This window comes from Panthera uncia (genome assembly GCF_023721935.1).
Source record: "Panthera uncia isolate 11264 chromosome B2 unlocalized genomic scaffold, Puncia_PCG_1.0 HiC_scaffold_25, whole genome shotgun sequence".
Classification (NCBI taxonomy): Eukaryota; Metazoa; Chordata; class Mammalia; order Carnivora; family Felidae; genus Panthera; species Panthera uncia.
In genome coordinates, this window is record NW_026057581.1 from 3,010,536 (window position 1) to 3,031,335 (window position 20,800).

At 50.4% G+C, this 20,800-nt stretch overlaps 1 protein-coding gene and 1 long non-coding RNA gene across 3 annotated transcripts; one reads left to right on the plus strand and one right to left on the minus strand.

Moving 5' to 3' along the window:
- Positions 1–2,584: 2,584 nt before the first annotated feature.
- Positions 2,585–15,952, minus strand: BTN1A1 (butyrophilin subfamily 1 member A1). Of its 2 annotated transcripts, XM_049654722.1 has the most exons (7): positions 8,680–15,952; positions 8,193–8,540; positions 6,485–6,766; positions 5,839–5,988; positions 5,396–5,416; positions 5,275–5,301; positions 2,585–4,498 (listed from the first exon to the last, which is right to left on the minus strand). In XM_049654722.1, the coding sequence occupies exons 1-7, from the start codon at positions 8,756–8,758 to the stop codon at positions 3,825–3,827; spliced, it is 1,581 nt and encodes a 526-aa protein (XP_049510679.1). In that variant the 5' UTR covers positions 8,759–15,952; the 3' UTR covers positions 2,585–3,824. The 2 variants fall into 2 exon arrangements, with proteins under 2 accessions (XP_049510679.1, XP_049510680.1); XM_049654723.1 differs by lacking the exon at positions 5,396–5,416.
- Positions 15,953–18,219: 2,267 nt separating this feature from the next.
- On the plus strand, positions 18,220–19,784 carry LOC125939422 (uncharacterized). Its single transcript, XR_007463048.1, has 2 exons — positions 18,220–18,307; positions 19,604–19,784. It is a non-coding gene; the product is annotated as an uncharacterized LOC125939422 (long non-coding RNA).
- The last annotated feature ends 1,016 nt before the right edge of the window (positions 19,785–20,800 follow it).

The following is a 20,800-nucleotide window of genomic DNA, read 5'->3' on the forward strand; positions in this document are numbered from 1 at the left end:
CTCAAGGCTCATCAGATAAGTTCTTCCTCGAGGGTGTGCTTCATGCAAAGAGGCTAGAGCTGGGGGTGGGGGTGGGGGGTGGGGGGAAGGAGGAAGAACACAGACTTTTCCTAGGAATCTGCTGTCTGGTTCGCACTGTGCCTCGTGACCGTTTTCCTGGAGTGGTCAAGGAAATCATGGATCGTGGGAGGTCAAGAGTCCTGGGGGGAGGGGAGGAGAGTCAGAGAGCTGATTACAATCTATGGCTGTCTGTCCTTCTATTCTCAGAGACGGGTTCTTGTGGCAGCGCCGTCTGTTCTCGGTGAGGTTTCACAAATACGTCTCAGGACACACATTATACGTTACGTTACGCCAGCAAAGCAACTGCCTGAGGCTCCCAAGTATTTTTGAAAGACTTGAGACTTTTTCTTCGACTTTCTGAAAGTATAATTTGAACAAACATGAACACTCGAGTCGCGCTATGTGATGTTTTTCTCCCAGGGGTGCCGTGTAGGGTGGCCGGCCTGGGGAGGACAGTGTGGGGTGAGAAGTGTTTGAGGAAGGGGCGTGGAAAGGAGGACACTGGGTGTTGGGGGAATCCACGAAATGATGGAAGGGGCCCTTTCTGTCTGGTTCTCCAGGTGCCCGCCCTTGGTCCAAGTATAAGGTGGCACACTTAGTTACTCTTTTCTTCTCCTGACCCTCTTCATGCCTAAGAAGCTCCTGAGCCAACGGGTCCCACCTTGATAATATCTCGGAGTCTTTAGTCCTCCTACTCAACTATAGTTTGTTCAGTATAAGATGTCCTGGACAGATAGCAAGGACACCCGCTTTCAGGTCCTGGCTTAGGCACAGACTATATGTTTTAATGAATCACGTTACGTCAGGGCGCCCGGGTGGCTCAGTCGTTGAGCTTCTGACTTTGGCTCAGGTCGTGATCTCACACACTCTGTGTTTCGAGCCCCACGTCGGGCTCTGTGCTGACGGCTCAGAGCCTGGAGCCTGCTTCAGATTCTGTCTCTCTCTCTTTCTCTCTCTCTGACCCTCCCACGTTCACGCTCGGTCTCTGTCTCAAAAATAAATAAACATTAAAAAAAAGAAAGAAAGAAATCACTTTATGTCTCTTGGCTTCAGATTCTCATCTCTGAAAGGAGGCAGATGGAGTTAAGTGTTGACAGTCACTTCTCATGCATTACAGTTTCTTCTTGATCCCTTTCCCAAATACCACCTGTGTGGTCTCCTGATTTACAAGCCTTTATGCGGAATGACTTTACAATAATGCATATGTGGAAATGTCATTATCTAGATATTGTTATGTAGGTCTTAAACCCCAAGTCCGTAGGAAGACACTGAAACCAAAACCATAATCAAAACCTAAATGGAAATGGGGCCTGGGAGGTGACAATCACAAAGGTGAGTGATAGAGTTGTTGGCAATATCACCTGTCACAATACACAGTGGATGAATGTGATGGTAAGAGACCTGTCTGGTGTTCAGAATTTTCCCCTAAGAGAGAATGTTGGGTTTTAAATTTGCCACAATCCTCTGTGAGAGTAGTCAGTGGACTGAAAATTTAGAAAAGTTGGATTTTACCTTAATCGTGAGAAATATATGCGGTGCAATAATGGAAATAATATGTTAGTGTGGATGTAATTGGGATCTGGATTTCTTGCTTGACCTGTAACGGATCTGACTTTGATGACTCCTTAGCAGAAGACACGCATATTAGGTGATATGCCCACCATTTGGTGAATCTTTGGAGACTCACGTTCAGAGCTGGTTGAATTGCATTAAGGTCAGACCATGTGTGAAGGAGACCACTCCCGATCCTTGCTTGCTTGGGGCCACACAGGGGAAAGCGTTCAGCTCACTGAACTACAGACGTCCTCAAGCAGAGGTCCTCAAGTGGAATCCACAGGCTTCCCCTCTGGGGGAGTGGTTTTTTTCCTTTCTTTTTTTAATGTGTATTTATTTTTGACAGACAGAGAACAAGCAGGGAAGGGGCAGAGGCAGAACGAGAGAGACAGAGAGAGACAGAGAGAGAGAGAGAGAAATCCCAAGCAGGCTCCACGCCGCCATCCCAGAGCCCGATGTGGGGCTCGAACTCACGAACCGGGAAAGCGTGACCTGGGCCCAAACCAAGAGTTGGACGCTTAACCGATTGAGCCACCCAGGCACCTCTGAAAGAGAGGTGTCTAAAGATCGCCCAAGGTTTTTATTTTTCCAATTACTAGGCCCTACAATTCACAATTTCCCCAATATTTCCTCCTCCCGGAAAAGTACTGTTAAAATTTCAAGAGATGGCTTCACTCACCGACACCCGTAGTCCGTTACCTCTTCAGCCGTCGATATGGGGCCACCACCCACACAGACGCTGAGGGGAGGCAGCGACTGGCACCCTGGCCTTTCTGTAAGCAGCTAGACCCTCCTGGGACGATAGCCCTTGCGCCCTCGGTGAGCCCACTGCCGTCAGGCCTGCGGGTGAGTCTTGGCTACATAGAACCACGCTGCCGCGGCCGGGCAGCTGTGCTCCCCGGCGGCTTCTTTCCTGTTTCTGTCTCGGTTCCACTTGTTGGGATAAAGAAAGGAAGGTCGCAGATGCCGCTTTCAGCAATCAACAGACTTATTTATTAGGTCAAGACCACGGGCGACACCCATGCTGGAAACTGGAAGAACACAACGGAAGTAGAAGGGGCGAGCCCAGATACACCTGCGGTCCATGGGCGTGACAAGCCCCAAGTATACGGGAAAGCGCAAACACGAGCGGGTGCGGTCAGTCTAGCTGTGTCGAGCGCGATGACACAGCCTCCGGGGACCCCGGGGAGAACGGCACGCAGGAAAGCTGGGCGGGGAGAGTGACCGGTGGCGGGGTGTGGGCATGAGCTGCTTGGGGAGCGGATGGAAGGGGGGTTTGAGGGGGCTGAAGCAGATGTTGGGATGAGGGCTGAGGGGCCCCGAGGCCGACACCGGCTGCTAAAGAGGGGACATCACCGACCAGGGTTTCTAGAAAGGCTCTGAGATGGAGAGATTCTAAGTCAAAAGGAGGAAGAGAGCTGGAAAGTTGTGGGGCCCAGCAAGTGAGGCTGGAATGACTCCAGGTGAGGGGGAAACAGGAGGCCGCAGAGAGGAAAGCAGGATCCGCGTCGTGGCGACGCATACAGCTTGGGTTTTGTCTCCTGTTTTCTCCGGGGTCAGATCTTCTGTCGGGCCCCCAGCCCTGCTCCCTTCATCCCTTCTCCACGCTCCCACACCATTTTTTTCAGATCCCACAGGAGTAGGGCCAGTTCCCTTTACTCTGTAGGACACGTCTTAGAAAATGTGAGAGACAGGCCCTAAAACTCTAGGAGCAGGCCAGGTATTCGTCATTGGCCTATGTTCCCCTCCCTTTCCTCCACTGCGATGTCCCCCCAGGTTCCTTTATGGGACTTCAGCCTCGAATTTTCCCTTCCCAGAACCTTTTGGGTTTCCCGCTTGTGTAAAACCTGTTCCTCTACTCATCCCGATTCTGGACACTGAGATGTTTCTGTCATAACCACATGCCAACCTAACCCCATCTCGATAGCCGAGCTGTCCCTCCCTATAGGATGTGGCCTGGGGGGAGGGGTAGGAGGACACTAGAAACAGCTTCAGAGTCACGTGCCTGCCCCCTGAGTACCAGTACAGAAACAGATTAGGAAGGCCCTACACCCCACGCTCTCTAACAGCAGCAACATAACCTTCCCAAGACCAACTGATCCCTACCCAACAGGAAGAAACAGGGGCTGGGTGAGGTCGGGGGCTGGCGACTCAGAGAGGACTGAGGGGAGGGCTTAGCATAAAGGAGAACGGTTTAGCTGGGAGATTCCTTAAGGTGCCCCTTGGCTGGGCTGGGTAGGGATTAGCTTAGAGTGGAGGGTATCCGCATCCCCAGAGGCAGAGTCCTCCCCCATAGGGGACAGCGGGATCTCCTTAGCAAAGTCCTCGGCATCGACAACTACTGTGACTCTCTCAGGCCCATCAGTGGGTGGGCAGATGGTCAAGGGCTTTTTACCACAAGACCACAGGCAGAAGAAAGGCCGAAGGGGACCAGAGAAGGAGGCATTGGAGAAAGTATAGATATGGGCTCCGTTGGCCATATTGTAGAAGGAGACGTCTCCTGATTCATAGTCCAGGAAAATCCCAACCCGGCGGGGGGGCCCTGCCAATGGGAGAGGGGTCCGCTGTGGGGTGAGGGCCCAGTACCCACTCCCATACAACTCCACAGCCCAGAACCCATTCTGAGGAGTCATGGGGTCAAACCCTTTCTTCACCACATTCTCCCTACACACCCCGACCGCCCAGTCGGCCCTGTCTCCCACCTCCACCTCCCAGAAATGTCGCCCTGACGTGAAGGTCTCACGACCCAACACACAAGGCCAGGAGTCAAATCTCTCCGGTTTCTCGGGCAGTTTCTGGCGTGAATCTTCCAGCCGGACAGATTTTGAATCCTCGTACAAAAAGAGGTGGGGATGGGCGGTGTCTGGATCCAGAGTCACGTCAACTAGAGACGGAGAGAGAGCCGGTCTGAGCATCAGTGAGCATGAGAGGTGACAAGACATAGTCTTTCTTCTCAAAAAAAAAAAAAAAATTACATATATATACACATACATATACATATGTATATGTATGTGTATATATATATATATATATATATATATGTATGTATATATATGTGCATATATATATATATATATAGGGCCGCCTGGGTGGCTCAGTCAGTTGGGCGGCTGACTACAGCTCAGGTCATGATCTCACAGTCTGTGAGTTCGAGCCCCGCGTCGGGCTCTGTGCTGACGGCTCAGAGCCCGGAGCCTGTTTCCAATTCTGTGTCTCCCTCTCTCTCTGCCCCTTCCCTGCTTGCTCTCTGTCTCTGTCTCTGTCTCTGTCTCTCTCAAAAATAATAAACAATAAAAAAATTAAAAATATCTATCTATCTATCTATCTAGACTGTTCTAGACTTTGGTAGGTGTCCTCAGGAGGAGAGGTGTTTGGCCTGTTCTGCCGTCTCTATTTTCCTCTTCCGTCAAAAGCCACAAGGTGATGTGTGAGTTGACTGTCCCCAGGGCCTCAGGGGCGCCTGTTACAGGGGCTTGTCTTCGAAACATCTTCCAAGGGCCCTCTGTGTGCCTCGAGGAAAATGTGAAGCCCGTTTACATCATCTTTCCCCTATCTATCTTCACCACGAAACTGTGTTAGTGTTTTTATGTCCAAGTATTATAGGACTTTGAATCCCTGGGTGATAGAGCCTCAGAGCCCTTGAGAAGCTCAGTCACTCACCTGCATGCAGGGTGGCCTTTTTCTGTTCTGCAATGAAAGAGAACGAGATGGTCATTGATGGGTTTCTAATGAGAGAGGGGACACCTTGTCGGTGAACTAACGACAAGAAGAGAGAACTTACTGAGCTCTTCCAGGAGTTTCTCTGGAAAACAAACAGAAATACCTTAATGACAAAGGAATAAATGGTTCATCTCTACCTGATTACTGAAGCTTTATCAATAAATGAGGAACAAGGATTATGGTTTATTTATTTTATGTTTCTAAGAAATGTGCAGGAAGTTCCTACTGGCTTGGGATCAGATCTTTGATCTTTACTGGGAAACCGAGTTAGGAGCGAGGGGAGTCTGAGGGTGGGTAGTGAGTACACATCAGGTCTAATATCTCAGTTTGCATTGGTTTTGACTCCTTCTGCCCCCCAGACCTTCATGTTGGGGATCAGCGGCTTCAGGTGCCTTATAACGACCCCCCATCTTGACTTCCAGAATTCTAGACCCAAATATCTTCTGAAAGGACTTGGGTCCACCCCCACTCGGAAGCACTCCTGACAAGCGGCCTCTGACTCACCTTTAGAGCTGAATTCATCCTTTCTCTGTCGGGCTCTTTCCCTGTATAGTCTCCAAGTGCCAAATACGGACCCAATTGTAAGAAGTCCCAGGACCATCAAGATGACAGCCACTGCCACCATCCAGGGAGTCAGCCGTGGGAAGAAGGGAGCTGAAACGAAATCCCCAAGAAGGACATTTGTCGTGCAGCCCTGAGCAAGTCTGCCTCTGCTCCCGATTGCAAAGGGGGTTGCAAGAGAAGACGACCTAGACCTCCCCCGTTCCTCCCACGGCAAAAATGAGTCCTTCCAGTGCTGCTCTAAGCTTTTCAGAAAAATTTTGATCTCAGGTAGGGGAGGGCAGTGAAAGAGAGGAAGGAGCAGGATGGGAGCCAAGGGGATGTGGGAAGTAAATAAGGAAGGGGACATGTCACCTCTGTGTGCCACAGAAAGGGACTCAATGACCAAAGAATAAGGAAAGGTCCCTGCCTGAGCCAGAGATGGTCGGGGTGGGGGGAGGGTGATGAGAATATATCCTCACGTCGGGGATCAGGAGCTTAGGTGGGGAGAAAGTAGACGACTGTGTCATGAGGGCATGGCTTGGGCAGGTGCCCTAGGTGATGTGGCCCGGAAACTGTCACATAGGAACCCAACGCTGATTTCACTGACCTGGTATGGAGATCTCTACTTCCTTCTCCTGGCCCAGAAGGAGGTTCTGGAAATGGCAGGATATATTCTTCATGGAGGTGTCCCTGATGATCACGGAAGCCGCCACAGTGAACAGGCCTTCTTCATCAGGGTTCCTAGACTCTGCTGTGGACGGAAACCACTCTCCCTCGGAAGTTCTCCACCGCACCTGGGGCTCTGGGTACCATCCTACGGAGGTACACTCCAGACGGATCTCTCCACTTTCTTGAACTTCCATATGGATTTGAGGATCAGAGCCCAGAGCTGCGGAGAGAGAAGCTGGCCTCACTCCTTTAGTGGACACCCTTCTGGGAACCTTATAACCATAGGGTTACACAGTCTGAGAAAGAAAGGCACACGGAGACTAGGAATGAGAGGGATTCATGTTCTGTTTCATGACACGAGGAAACTGAGGCGTCAGTAAAAGGAACGTTATCAGAGAGGGATGCCATATTGGGATTTAGTGTTTGAAATGTAAGCAGGAGTGTGATGGACAGACATAGGAACACAGTCAGCAGGAACAGCAAGACCAATGGCTTAGAGGCAGGTGAGGGAGCTCCAGAGATGGGGAGGGCTTTGTGGTTGGAAATATTATGAAAAGACTTCGAGGAGGAGAACCAGGAGTAGGTATTTAACAGAGAAGATGTGAACAGAGAAGTGTCCCTGAGGAGAAGGGGGATTGGAGGTTCCCTGCATTAAGATTGTAGCTGACAATTTAAGTTTCCTTTCCGTGTGATACTGATTCAGGAATTTTCTTAAATGGTTTCAACCTCCTTGCCCCAGTGTCCTAACATATATCAACATAAAGCTGTTCTTACCCTTTCTGTTTTCAGCCTAATTATATTCTTACAATTCTACAGAGTATAGAAAAACACCAAGCTGCAGAGGAGAGTCCTTAAACACCTGTCCACAGCTCTTAGTTTAAATCTACGTTTTGATTTGTGTGTATATGTGAAAATGGGTATTCTTTTCATGAAAAGGGCTGCCTGCCACTTTCAGGAGATTCTCAAAGATGTCTATCACTTTAAAAGAGTAACAATAACAGTTTCATGTATACACTGTCTCACTTTATTTCATTCTTGCCAAATCTTGTTTGACAGATGCATTGCCCAGTTTTATAGCAGGAAATAAGGCTCAGAAAGAGATTAGTTTGATGGCATTCCAAGTAAGCGGGAAAGTCAGACCCCAACGCATACTTTCCTCCTGAATGCTTACCATTCTCCCTAGTTTGAAATTTGGCTTGAAGCAGAGAAGGGAAACAAAACCCAAAAACTTTTCTAGGTGGATCAACAATGTTAGCGAGCAGCCACCTCTAGGATCCTGGGAAGCCCGTCCCTAGGCACGAATCCACGCGGCAGCCTCAGGTTGCAACGGAAAAGCGCGGCACAGGGTCCCTCACCGGAATGGTTACAAGCAGACACAACCTGAATGTTGGGGCCTGGGGCTGGATCCAGCATATTCTGGCGCGCTAACTAGAGAGGATGTGGTGTAGCCTCGCAATCACAACATGGGGCCATCTCTCCAACGCCTTCCCGCTGACCTCCCACCCTCGGCCCGCCAGCCTTTTCCGCCCTAGAAGGGATTTCTCGGGACGACGAACGACGAACGCGGTGGCTTCCAAAGCAAGGGAGCCGCGGGAAAACGGACGCCGCCCGGAAGTCACCGGAGAGGGTCGAACCCGCGCACTCACCGGCCACCTTCAGGTGCACGCTGGCCTCCCCGTAGCGTCCGTCCTGCCGGAAGAGGCACCGGTACTCGCCGTCGTCCGAGGCCCGGACCCGGTGTATGCGCACGGCGACGCGCCCGGCCGCGATGTCGCCGTCCAGCAGCGTGGCCCTGCCGCGGTACTCGGCCGTCTGCTCGGCCTCCCGCTCGCGGCCGTCCCGGCGCACCAGCAGCGCGGCCGCCACCTTCCCGCGGAACCACCGCAGCTCCATGCGCTCGGCGCTCACGCTCGGGGACAGGCGGCAGGGCAGCTCGGCGTCGTCCCCCAGCGCGGCCAGGACGGGCTCCGCGGGGCCGATCACGTCGAAGGGGGCTGCGCAAACCGGGCGTGCAGGGGGGAGCTGAGGACTCACACGGACGGAGGGCCGTCTGCTCCACCCGGACCCCGGCCGAGGTCGGGGCGTGGGGGGGGGGAACCCCAGGGGGCCAGAGACGGAGCCGGGGGGACCTACCCGAATCGGGCCTGGACAGCTGGAAGAAAGTGAGTACGAGCAGGCACGCGGGGAGGCAGGAGTTTGGAAAAACTGCCATGTCCAGCCTTCCTGGGGCAGCAGGTCACCGGGTGTCCTGCGGGCGTCAGAACTTGCGCCTGGGAGATGCAGGCCGGGAGATGGATCTTTCGACGCCCTTCTCCGGCCTCCTCCCCACCGCTCTTTCCACGCGGATCCGCCCGCTCGCCCCCCTCCCACCGCAGACTCCCGGTGCGAGCGCACACCGCCCCGTGTGGCCGAGCAGGTGCACAGCCGAATAGGCCCTAAACCCCTAAAAGAATCCTAGGAGAAGGGAATTGGGAGGCATGGTACCCATTAATGGGTTGCGTACCAATGTACCGCTGCTCTAAAAAGCCCCCCCCCCCCAATACAGTAATTTGGTATTTGCTTTCAGGAATGATAATAACGATGAAGCGATGGAGGCAGAGATGGAAACCAGGGGACTGAACCGGAGGAGAGAAGAGGGAAGTCGGGGGAAGGGAGGGGAGCTGGAGAGTAAAGGGCAGGGGGTAGAGGGCCCAGGACCCGGGAAAGAGCCAGAGGGAGAGAAAGTGCTCTCTCGGGGGGAGGGGGGGGGGAACCAGAGCGGGCACAGGCACTGACCTCTGATCTTGGAGGAAGAGGCACCCAGGAGCCTGGTTAGCAAGTGACCAAGCTGGCTGTGGCCCCAGGAGCCAAAGTTAAAGGCGGGGAAGAAGGAAGCGGGAAGTGATCTCAGGAAAGCCTGCCCCCAGCTCCCAGGCCTTGGCTCTGGGGGGTGGGGTGGGGAGGGGAAGTTTTCCAGAGAGATGAAGGGTCCGTGTCTTTGCAGTCTTCAGCTCAAAGACCAGGATACAGAAGGATGGGCTGGACTAAATAAAAGGGGATAGGGCAAAAAGGGAGGGTCAAGACAACACTAAAATGAAACGGAAGGCGTTGGGCTGGTGAATTTCCCCCCTCAAGCCTCACTTCTTTTATCCTGAAGTTGGGGAGGCACTGGGAGCATTAAATGAGATTAAGCCTGTCAAGTGATGGTAAGGATTGAGAAGAGGGCAAGTTGTTACTCTGTTGTTTATGTGGGTTGAAAGTTCAAGGGTAGACTGGGAATGCCCGTGTGTGATTCAGTTTTCACTGCCTCAAAGTTGCCTTCCTGCAAGCAATTTGGCCTGCAATTCCTTATTTTGGGGTTAAACCTCTTATTGTCATGAAAAAAAAAATTAAAAACATGGGAAAACACTTTTTTAGTTATTTTTTTTAAGATTTTATTTTTAAGTAATCTCTACACCCAGTGTGGGACTCAAACTTACAACCCCAAGATCAAGGCTCTCCTGCTCCACTGACTGAGCCAGGCAGGCACCTCTGGAAAACACTTTTACAAAGCAGAAATCACTCATAATGTCACCAACCAATGACAGCCTCTGTTCACATTCTGGCAGAATTGAAGATGCTTTTGCATAATCAGAAACATTATTTATACTTACATAATATCATATTGTAGGTTCCTGTAATACCCAAGATTGTGGGACATCTTAGTGGGTTTTTTTTTAATCTACTGTAACTAGCGCGCTTTATAAATACATAAATCTTTGTCCACATCTTTGATACTTCCTGACAAACTTTCTGATAAATTCCCAGAAAGATAGTCATCGGGTCTAGGAGTTGAATTACGAGCATATTGCCAAAGTTAAACCTATCACACTGTTAATGGGAATGAGCCTCTCACCTAATTCCTGCCAACACTGAGAACAATTATTCCCTAGTCATCACTAATGGGATGGGTGAAATGGATCAAATTATTATTTTACTAGACATTTATAGGACAGCGAGGCTGATCACTTTTCATATTAACTATTTAATATACTCTGGAAGAGATTTTTCCAGGCCAATTGCCCCCCCCCCAGACATTCTGATGCTGTTTCCTATTCTTCCGTATGAATTTTTTATATTAAAGCTGTCAATCCTGTATTATATATGTGGCTCATATCCTTCACCACCCCAGTTTGTACTTTGCCTTTATTTCAGGTTATGATTAAGACCAACAAAAGAGGGGCACCTGGGTGGCTCGGTGGGTTGAGCCTCTGACTTTGGCTGAGGTCATGATCTCAGGGTTCATGAGCCAGACCCGACCCGCAGACCCGCATCGGGCTTGAAGCTGTGAGTGCGGAGCCCGCTTCCAATCCTTTGTCCCCGGCCTCTCTGCCCCTCCCCCACCTACAGGCTCTCTCAAAAATAAACATTAAAAAAGAAAAAAACGACCAACAAAAAGTAATTGCTCCGGTTGACTTACAAGACCGCTAGAATGGCTTTTACCAAATGGAAATCTGATCATGTCACTTCTTGCTTCAAAACCCCTACATGTCTCCTTAGTGGCCCCAGCACCAAATTCAGACACTTAATCTGGTCAAGAAAATGTAGGATCTAGTTGTCTCCCTGATTCCTTCCTCTCGGCCTCTTCTCCCTCCCCTCCGATGGCCTATCCACCTCTCGAAGAATTTGGAAGATGGGGTAACCTCAGCCCACAGCACCTTTCCAGGCCTCCAGGTTCCGGTGCTGTCTCCCCTCTTTCTACAGCATCTGCAGGACGAAGTCCTGCTCCTCCCTCAGAAGCTCATTTAAGGGCAACTTCTTCCAGAAGCAAGCAGGTGCACCCTCTCTTCTAGAGCTGCTCCTTCGTTCCCTGGGCCGGACCTCACTGTGGTCCCAGCCGAGCACCCTAACCAGAGGGGCTTCAGGAAGGAGCTCCCAGCGCTGCCCAACTCAAGTGAGAAATACTCTTAAAGTCTTGGGTCTTACCCATAAGTTTGGGGTAAATCACATCATTTTACTTCATTATATACGAGATTTGTTTAAATATGACTCTGGATAACCTAGGCCCCCTCCAAGCAAAACCGAGTCTCCAGGACATGGGCCTGGTTTATCCTGTGACACAGGAAACTTCCTGGTCCTCTCTGCTGGCACACACCTGGCCTGAGTCCTACTTTGACAGGCACGTGTTTATTTTTGTCTTTTGTTTCCAAGTCTACCTTCCTCTCCTAAACTGAGCTCCCCTTCAAGTTCTTACTCTCTGACTTCTCATCAGCACAAAAGCCAAAATAGAATTTGCAGCTGAAATCAAACTAACTGGTCCTTGGCCTTCCTCGTTTGAAATGCTCCTGTCTCATTCTCAACTCCCCTTTGTGTTTAACTTCTGAAAAATATCATCTATAATGGGTTTCCTCTCCTCAACACGCTATGACTAGACTCCTGACCCCTGCTCTACGTTGTCAAAAAAATCTCACAGGGAATTTGGGGGGGGGGAAGAAAAAAAGAAGAGCTTTTTCCTGCACCCAAGGGAGCTACACGGAACAAGGAAGGGGCCAGGGAGATAGAAAGCAATGGTATCTAGAACTCAAGCTATGTGGCAGCCCCAGTTTTGACAGGGTAACATCTGAGTCACTTCTACATACAGGAACACCTTGGGTCATCCCAGGCAGGATGTCTGAGTCAAGGCTCACTCCGGGAACAGAGATGCTAGGCGCCCCTGTCTCTGCAGGCTCGCATTGTTCGTGAGATGCCTGAACCATGCGGGGCTGCTATGGGGAAGGCCCTGCCACGCCCAGGGCCACTGGAGACCCGAAACAGACTTTTCCCTCTGAGACGCGAAGATCGTTTGGGCCGAGGCATGTGCCCCGCTCCCTATGGAGTGAATCTCATGGCCAAAGGTCAGGACTTACCTCTTCGGCCCTTTCCCACCACTGTTCAGATCTCCCAGTGTCCTAGACTAGTCAGAGCCAGGGATTACTCTCATCCTCGTTCTACGTGACCTTCACCAGCCCTTGACTGAGGCAACCACTTGCCCCTTCTGTCTCTCTTTTACGTTTATTTATTTATTGTCTTAAGTAAGCTCTACATCCAGCATGGAACTCAAACTCCCAGCCCCGGGATTAAGAGTCGCATGCTCTTCTTACTGAGCCAGCCAGGTGTCCTGCTTCTCTTTCTAAAATTAGTTTATTTTTCATTTTTTAGAGGAGCAAGTGAGCGGGCGAGAGGGGCAGGGAGAGAATCTCAAGCAGGCCCCATGCTCAGCACGCAGCCCGACGAGAGGCTTGAGCCCATGACCCCGGGATCATGACCTGGGAGTCAGAGTAAAGCAGGTTTCCCTCAACAACATGGACGGGCATCATCCAATCCATTGAGGGCTGAGTAGAACAAAGACGGAGGCAGCGTGTTTGCTCTCTGCTTGAGCTGGGATGTCCAGCTGTCCCTTCCCTCAGACGCTGGCTCCCTGGTTCTCAGACCTTGGGGTTTGGAGCACTTTTCCAGGGGCTCCAGCTTGTGGGGGGGCAGAACCTGGGGCTTCTCTGCCTCCACAGTCACATGAACCGGTCCCTCGTAACATATCTTTTTCTAGATGTCTGTATCTACGCTGTTGGGTCTGCTTCTCTGGAGAACCCTGATACCGCTCTTTTACATCACCACTACAGATAGGTCACTTTTCTTCACTCTTTCCAACTCCATGGTTATGTAGCCGTAATCTTATGGAAGGGCCAACACAGTTAGAAGCAAAGAGTCCCAGAGAAATGAAGATCCGCTGATGTGCGTATCATTGCGCTTTGCGTTCTGCAGTAACAGGGAGGTCTTATGGTTTTATAAGAGATGCAAAGCCTTATTGATGGAACCATGTGGGAGAACCCCACAATTCTCCAAGCTCTTGTAGGAATTTCTTTGGAAAATAAACAGAACTAAAGCAACTGGGATTTGAGTTAAGACGTGGGCAGGAGGAGGGAATGTGCTTGAGAATCATACAATGGAGTGACTGTTCCCTTCTGTGAAAACTTGATTACCGAAAAACTATCGATACATCACAAACAAGGAATGCTTTCTGTTGCAGTTTATGTTCTTAGAAATCTGCAGGAAGTTCCTTTTGGCTTCACTTGCTAAGAGAGGTTGCTGTATCTAGGGAACTTAAGTGAAAGTCTGCAGCCAAGTTTGGGATGGATGGGTAGGAGGGCTGGGAGACCGATAGGGGCTCCGCCCTGTCTGTGGCCACGCTGGAGCCCAGCAGCCAAGGCGGACCTGTGGCCAAACCCAGTTAAATCTGATGGTACCTGTTACCGCAGCGCAGATCTCACATACTGCGGGGAGGCTGGGAGCTGCGGTGTCTCAGTGAGAGGGGTGGGAGGGATTTATAGGATTTCAGTTTGTGGTGGGGGTTTGGGAGAGGGTCAGTCAAAGAGGGAAGGGTTGCTCTGGATGAATGCCGCTGGAAATCGGGGGACTGGTGGCAGCACTGAATATTCTGATGTTTATTAGGACATGGAGGAACAGAGTGGGCTGAAACTGTAATGGGTAAAGAAGCGGTTAGCTGAGACGGGGATGTGTGGTCGTTCTTGAGGTTTGCCTGTGGTGTTGCATTTGTGTCTGCATGCCGAACATGATTACACAGGGGACTTGTCTCACTCCGTCACAATCCCGGAGTGGTCTTGTCCGTTCTGGGAAGCAGCTGTCACACCTGATTTTGCTTTCTCAGAGCCCACATTCTCCTTCAGATCTAAAGGTATTTGGGGTTTTATTTATTTATGTATTATTTAATACATTTGGGGTTTTATAACCTTTAGAATCCCTTCCCATGTTACATATGTATTTTGAGAGAGAGAGAGAGAGAGAGAGAGAGTGAGCAGAGGAGAGGCAGACAGAGAGGGAGACAGAATCCCAAGCAGGCTCTGTGCACAGAGCCCAACGCAGGGCGCGAACCCACGAACCACAAGACCATGACCTGAGCCGAAATCAACAGCCCGACATTTAACCTTAACCGACCGAGCCACCCAGGCACCCCCCTCCCTCCCAATTAAAAAAAAGTTTCTTTATCTATTTAAGTAACTGCTATACCGAATGTGGGGCTCAAACTCACAACCCCAAGAACAAGAGTCACCTGCTGCTCTAGCTGAGCTCCCCAGAGACCCTGAATCCCTTCCAATTTTGAAAAGCCTAGAATCATAGTTCTAGACTCTAGACGGGGATGACTTTTGACTAGAAGTCATCTTAAAGGGTTATGGAATTCAAGCATGTCTAAGGTTTAAATGCCCACAAGGCACAAACACCCTGCGGAGCAGCCTCATCTGGTGAAATATACAGGAATCAACCTCAGCCTTCCCCTCTGGGTGCCTCCCACGCCATTTCATTTCCAAAATAATATTCCCCAAATGAGAAGTCTCAGGCATGTGATCACCACTGAGCAGAGAATCAGTTTTAGATGTAAGGGAGGGAAAAAAAAAGGCCCTAGACATTTTAATGATGAAAAGTAGAATAGGCCACGCAAAATACACCATTTTGTCACAGAAATTATTTTGAGCTGAAGGCAATCTAGAAGGGGCCAACAAAGATTTCAGTAGAATTTTAGTCCTGAACACTGTGGGGAAAATGCATTTTCTTCAGAATTACCCATTATGTGCATTTAAATTCTGCCAGGAAAAAAAAAAAAAAACCAAACTATTTTGTTTTAAACTACTTTTTGTATTTAGTAGCTTTTTGTATAAATTAAACAAAAGGTTTTTGAGTCAGGAAAAAAAAAAAAGGCAGCCAACACAGGAAAAGTTCTTTACTTTCCCCGTTTTGCCTAAAGGCAAGATATAAATTATTTTACCGGAGACTGACATTTACCAGCCCAGAGAGGAACCAGGAGAATCTGCAAACCTCCATTACTTTCCTCCCTTATTAGTACCTTCCCAGCTTGTTGGCCTTGGGGCCTAAAATTGTTTTCCTTTGTCCTATCACCTCTGCAAATGTACTCTCCTTTATTGAAGATGGAAAATAAGTTGGAATTCTAAGTTACCATCGTGAGTTTGTTTTCATTTAGGTTTCCCTTGTGATGTGCACTGGGTGCGTGAACTGTTTTTCTCTTGCTAGTGTTTTCGTTAAGAGTCCTAGCCAAAAACCTAAGACGGGAAGAGGTAAAGTTTTGCCTCCCCTACAATGATATAGAGAGAAAGGGCAGGTATCACTCTGGCAATATTGATGATCTTAATTAAATAAGTTACCTAGGAAATAGTGCAAGGACACTCACACCCTCCTCCGTCCCGCTGAAAGCAGGTAGCAAATCTCCCTTATGAAAAATACCCTCCCTAACAAGTAAACAAGTAAAAAGACATCCACATCACCAGGGACCGGGACTTGAGAAAGCCAAGAAAGAGGAACCGGCGGGACTGTTCTGGACCCCAGGGTTCTTTCGCCCTCCGCAAAAACAGAAATTGACACGAGGCCAAGAAAAGGTTCAGGCAGCGTTTATTGGGGGCCTATGCTCCAGACCAGAGAGACGGCGGCGGAACAAACGTCCCAGCCGGCTCCCGGAACAAAGGCCGGCAAAGCCCGCAAGGGGGCTGAAGCGGCGAAGGAGGGACATCTCAGCAGGTGGAGGTGGAGACAAAGGAGGTTGGGGCGCAGGCGCAGTGGACAGAACATGCTTCCGCAGCAGGTGTCTTATTAGCATGTTAAGTATCCACCCACGGCCGGGATTATTGGTATTCTAACGACGAAAAAAGTAGCTGAGGGTCCGTGCTGGGGTCCATCTTGGCACAGGCTTGGTTTAGTTTGGTTTCTTCATTTGAGTTCTTTCTGGAAAACATCCTGCCCCCGCATCCCTATGAGATATAATGCTCAAAAGCATGTAGCTCTCAGCCTCTTCTCCTAAGGTGACAAAAGCACAGAGCAATGTGCACTGTGGTTAGGGCGGGGAGGGGGGGGGAGGTCCCAGACACAGCCCCTGGTCTACCTCACCCCTCCCCACCTCCAGCGGAGAGATTTTACCCTCCTTATTCCTAAGGAGGAGGGGCCGAAGGTCTCATCTTCTGAAACTGCTTCTTGCTGAGCGGGGCGTCGTCCCTGTCCTACCAGGAGGAGTAAAACTCTCCCGCTGACTGCTCTAACGACCTGTAAGGACCTTGTTCCTCTTGGGGCTGGATAGGTGGGGCCCTTGTGCCACTATCTGTTTGACAAGAAACTGCCGTCCTCTAGAAGACTCAAACTTAACCAAAAGATTAAGGAGGTAGGGTCTGAATAGTAACAGAAGAATTTTTCGCCACAAGAGGGCCCAGGAAAGAACGGAATCAGGCAATGTTAGGCATATAACCTCTGAGTCCTATATAGTTTGGGCATTGGGGCTCTTGAACCCATGCAGCGATCTGGCTTGTCTGTAAATCTCCTGGGTATTTAGTTCGACCTCCCCAGAGGCGTTGATGTACGTACAGCACGTGTCGTTGACTACCGCACAGACACCCCCTTGTGTGGCCAGAAGATAATCTACAGCTAACCTATCGTCAAGGGAATCTAGGGACTCCTGGAGGCCCTCTGAGGTGTCGCCAGCGCTTGAGGCCAGGTTTTCGATGACCTGGGTAAGGCTTTTTAAGGTCGTCTCATGATAGGCAATCCTCTCCTGGGGGGCAGCGGGTCCCGTGGCTTCTCCAGCTGCCGCCAAGATAAGCCCGAGTGCTCTCTTACGTCTGCCTTGAGAGGTGACGTTATATATAGTGGCGCCTAATCCTTCTGGGCCCGGCCGTCCCACAGTGCATTGTCCCCGGAAGTGGACATTATCTAAACACGCGTAGGCCACTGCCCGAAGAGGCCAGGAGAAGGAGGAATCGGGGCTCCCTTCATAGGGCAGTTTATTTTGTGGCGGCCCACAGAGGAACAGATATCCAGCGGGGGCACAGGCCCGGCGGGCTGAAGAGGAATTAAACCAACTTCGTAAAAGGGGACCCCACTTAGGTGTGCTCTTGCACCTGGGGGACAGGGGCCCTCCGTCCATCGGCCCCCCACCTAGCTCTGCGTCCTCCTCTATTCCCTCGTGGCTATCGAAGGCAGATGGGGTCTGATAGGTGAGCCTCCAGGAAGGGGTTGCTGTTCCTTTCCAGTGAGTACAGGAGAAGTTAGGTTGGTCGCCCGGGGGAAGCAGAGAGGAGTCCACACACCAGTGAGTCTGGTTGGGGACACACGAAGAGCTTGCAATGGAAAAGGACATGGGATAAATGGAGGGCGAGCTGCCCGCACTGGTAAGGCAGGTGTTGGTCTCGCAGGGGCAACAGGGCCGCCCCTGTTCTTTACAGAGAAGAGGGCGCTTAACCTGGAGCCCAGTTTGGTTCCAAGTGTCTGTAAGGGTCACACACGCCATATCCTCGTGCTCCTTGAGTTCCGCCACCAGGAGTGGTGTGCTCCTAATGGGTCCGGAAGTCAAAGTGAGAGGCACATCCTCGTTTGTAGGTACGAACTGGAGCTTAGGAACCCCATCCCGTGGGCCGGGATGGCAGATCCAACAGTTAGAGAGATTATTTCCCGAGGCCACGATGCTGGAGAAGTTGACGATTGAATTTTCTCCCCAGGTTTCCTTCCCTTTGTTATTTCCTTCCCAACTCATCCCCAGGAGAAGGGCCAAGAGAAGGGCCCACATTATGCAACCCATCATTGGTTCTCGTCTTCTAGACCCAGCAGGGGCAGAACAGGTGTTTGCCAGAGTGGAGTGCCGCGAAATGTACCCGCAGAGAAGAAAAAGGAAAACAGAGGCAACAAAAAGAAATGTCAGCAAACCAATCCACCAAGATAGAATCACTTATCTGACTCTGAGGCTCGCTTCTTGAACCAGGTATCTGAGGTCTCCCACAGGCTCACGTGAGGAAGAAGGTTCCAGGCCTTCCAGGTGTTTCTGAGGAGGTCCAGGAGAAAAAGATTTTAGCCTGGAAAGATGTCCCCAGCTAGGGATTCCTTGCAGCTTAACTGCCACTGGAGTGACTAAAAATCACCTGGTAAGGACCTTGCCACTTGGGGAGCAGCTGATTTTTTTCTGGGGAGCTCTCCTTACAACTTGGAAGGAAGGCCTGACCCCCTGGATTAATTTGCAGAGGTGAGGGCTCTTCTAAATCACCTCTAGGGGTGCCGGCAGCCTATGATTAGCAGAAGCCCAACTGGCTTTTCGCACTCAGCCCAAAGTATTCAAAGGCCGCAAGTTCTGGCTTATCTTCCCGCGTGGTGGAATACGGGCTGGAAGGAGGGTCTCCCATGTCATTTCACTGGAAGAAGGGTCGCTCCTGTCATTTCAAATGCGCTGAGTCCTAGGGGCGGTGGGAATCCTGAGTGGTGTGAGAGGAAGCAATTCGACCCAAGGCTCTTCAGTTTCTTGACAGAGTTTTGCTCGCATCTTTTTAAGGGTCTGATTCATCTTTTCTACCTTCCCTGAGGAACGGGGGTGCCAGGGAGCATGTCATTTATAACTTATTCCCAGGGCTGCTGAAAGGCTCTGGGTGACATGAGCCATAAAAGAAGGCCCGTTACCACTTTGGAGAGACTTGGGAATTCCCTTTTAGGAGGGATTTACAGACCTCAGTCGCCTTCCCAGACCCGGGTGGGAAGGCTTATACCCATTCAGTAAAAATATCAACAAACACGAGGTAATATCGGTAGCCTGCTTGTGATGGCACCTGGCTAGAATCCACTTGCCAATCTTCCCCGGGAAATGCCCCCTGGTCTTGGACCGGCATGAGAAGTGGGGATAGATTGGACGGCTCTGTGGTTTATTTTGGGTGCAGAAGTCACAGGCAAGGGTAACTTGGTTTTATTGTCTAAGTCCCTGACCTAGAAAGACCTTTTGCACCAAGTCCCATTGGACATCTCTGCCATAATGGGTGGCGTGCATCATGTCGATGTTTGAGCTTTTCTCGTTGGGCTTCCGGAATGAGAATTTTGTCCTCTCTCATAAGCTACCAGCACTTTATTCTGTATATCCCTGTCTCTCTGTGTCCTCCCATGCCAGCAGGGAGCATTGAGGGTGGCCGGGGAACTCAGAGGAGCCAACTATCAAGGTGGTAATTTGATCTGGTTTTTGTGCTCCACGGACTGTGAACAGCTGATCGGTCAGCCTTACTATTATTTTCTTTGCTTACAGAGGTCCCATCTTTCTGACAACTTTCACAATGGACTACAGCCACCTAAACGAGAAGCTGTACTGCCTCTACAAGAGTGAAGATTGGGTCCTTACGTTTTATTGGTGAATTCTTGCTGTTAACATTTTCCTGTCTTTCTGGACGACCGCAAGGGCATGTAGTACATGGAACCCATATTTTGAATCAGCGTAGAGATTTCACCGTTTTCCTTCCCCCAACTGCAAGGTCCTAATTAGGGCTATCAGTTCAACCTTTTGGGTGGATGAAGTCTTGAGGTGAGCTCTAGCCTCAATGACCCTACTTAGGTTCACGATCACGTAGCCTGCCTTCCAGATGCCTCTCTTCACAAGTGTCCCGTCCGTAAATGACACCATATCCGGATTGTCAAGGGGTTTGTCTTGAAGGTCAGGTCTGCTAGAAGTCTGTTCTACTGTCTCCATACTGATGTTGGAGACCCTTAACCTCCAGGGTGAAGCAGGGTGTAGTCCAGTGGACCTTTAAAATATCTGGGGAATCTGGCAAGAGGGCGTGATACTTAGCCTTCCTCCAGTCAGCCAGTGGTGCCCTCTAGTTTCTAACATGGTCTGAACCTGACAGGGAGTTAGGCTGACCTGGGGTAAGCTTACTGGCCTCGCTAAGAGAGATGTGGCCATCACTGCTGGGCCGTCCCTGTGCAACTGGGTCTAGTTATTTTGAAAAGTACTCTCTGATCAGGGTCCAGCTTTTGAGTTAGGACCCCCAAAGCCTGCCTCTCCTGGGTAGATGAGGTAAAATGTTTATCCAAATAGGGGAACTCCAGTGTAGGGGCTCCATCCAGCTCCGTTTTCAAGGCTTTAAAAGCCCCCCAACACAGTCTATTGTAGGGGTTCCCTTTTTTCCCCCTTCAAGGCCTCATATAGGGGCTTTGCATCAGGGCCGTAACTGGGGAACCAGATACAAGAGAACTCTCTCATGTCAAGAAAGCCACGGGGTTGCTTTCTAGTTGGCAGTGTGGGCAGGCGCCGCTGGTCCTCTTGGGATCCGTGGCCAGGACATGGGTGCCTGGAGATAGGATGAAGCCCAGATATTGGCCCTGTTGTTGTGATATGTGAGCCTTTGATGGGGGAGACCCTATATCCTCTGTTAGCTAGAAAACATAAGGTTTTTGCAGTATTATAGTCCGAGGACTGCTTAGTCAAACTGGCTATTAACAAATCACC

Coding starts and splice junctions, on each gene's coding strand:
- BTN1A1 (XM_049654722.1), bottom strand. CDS start 8,758: ATGGCAGTTTTTCCAAACTCCTGCCTCCCCGCGTGCCTGCTCGTACTC. Junction 8,541..8,679: donor GCTGTCCAGGCCCGATTCGG/GTAGGTCCCCCC, acceptor CGGTTTGCGCAG/CCCCCTTCGACGTGATCGGC. Junction 5,302..5,395: donor GAAACTCCTGGAAGAGCTCA/GTAAGTTCTCTC, acceptor CTTTCATTGCAG/AACAGAAAAAGGCCACCCTG.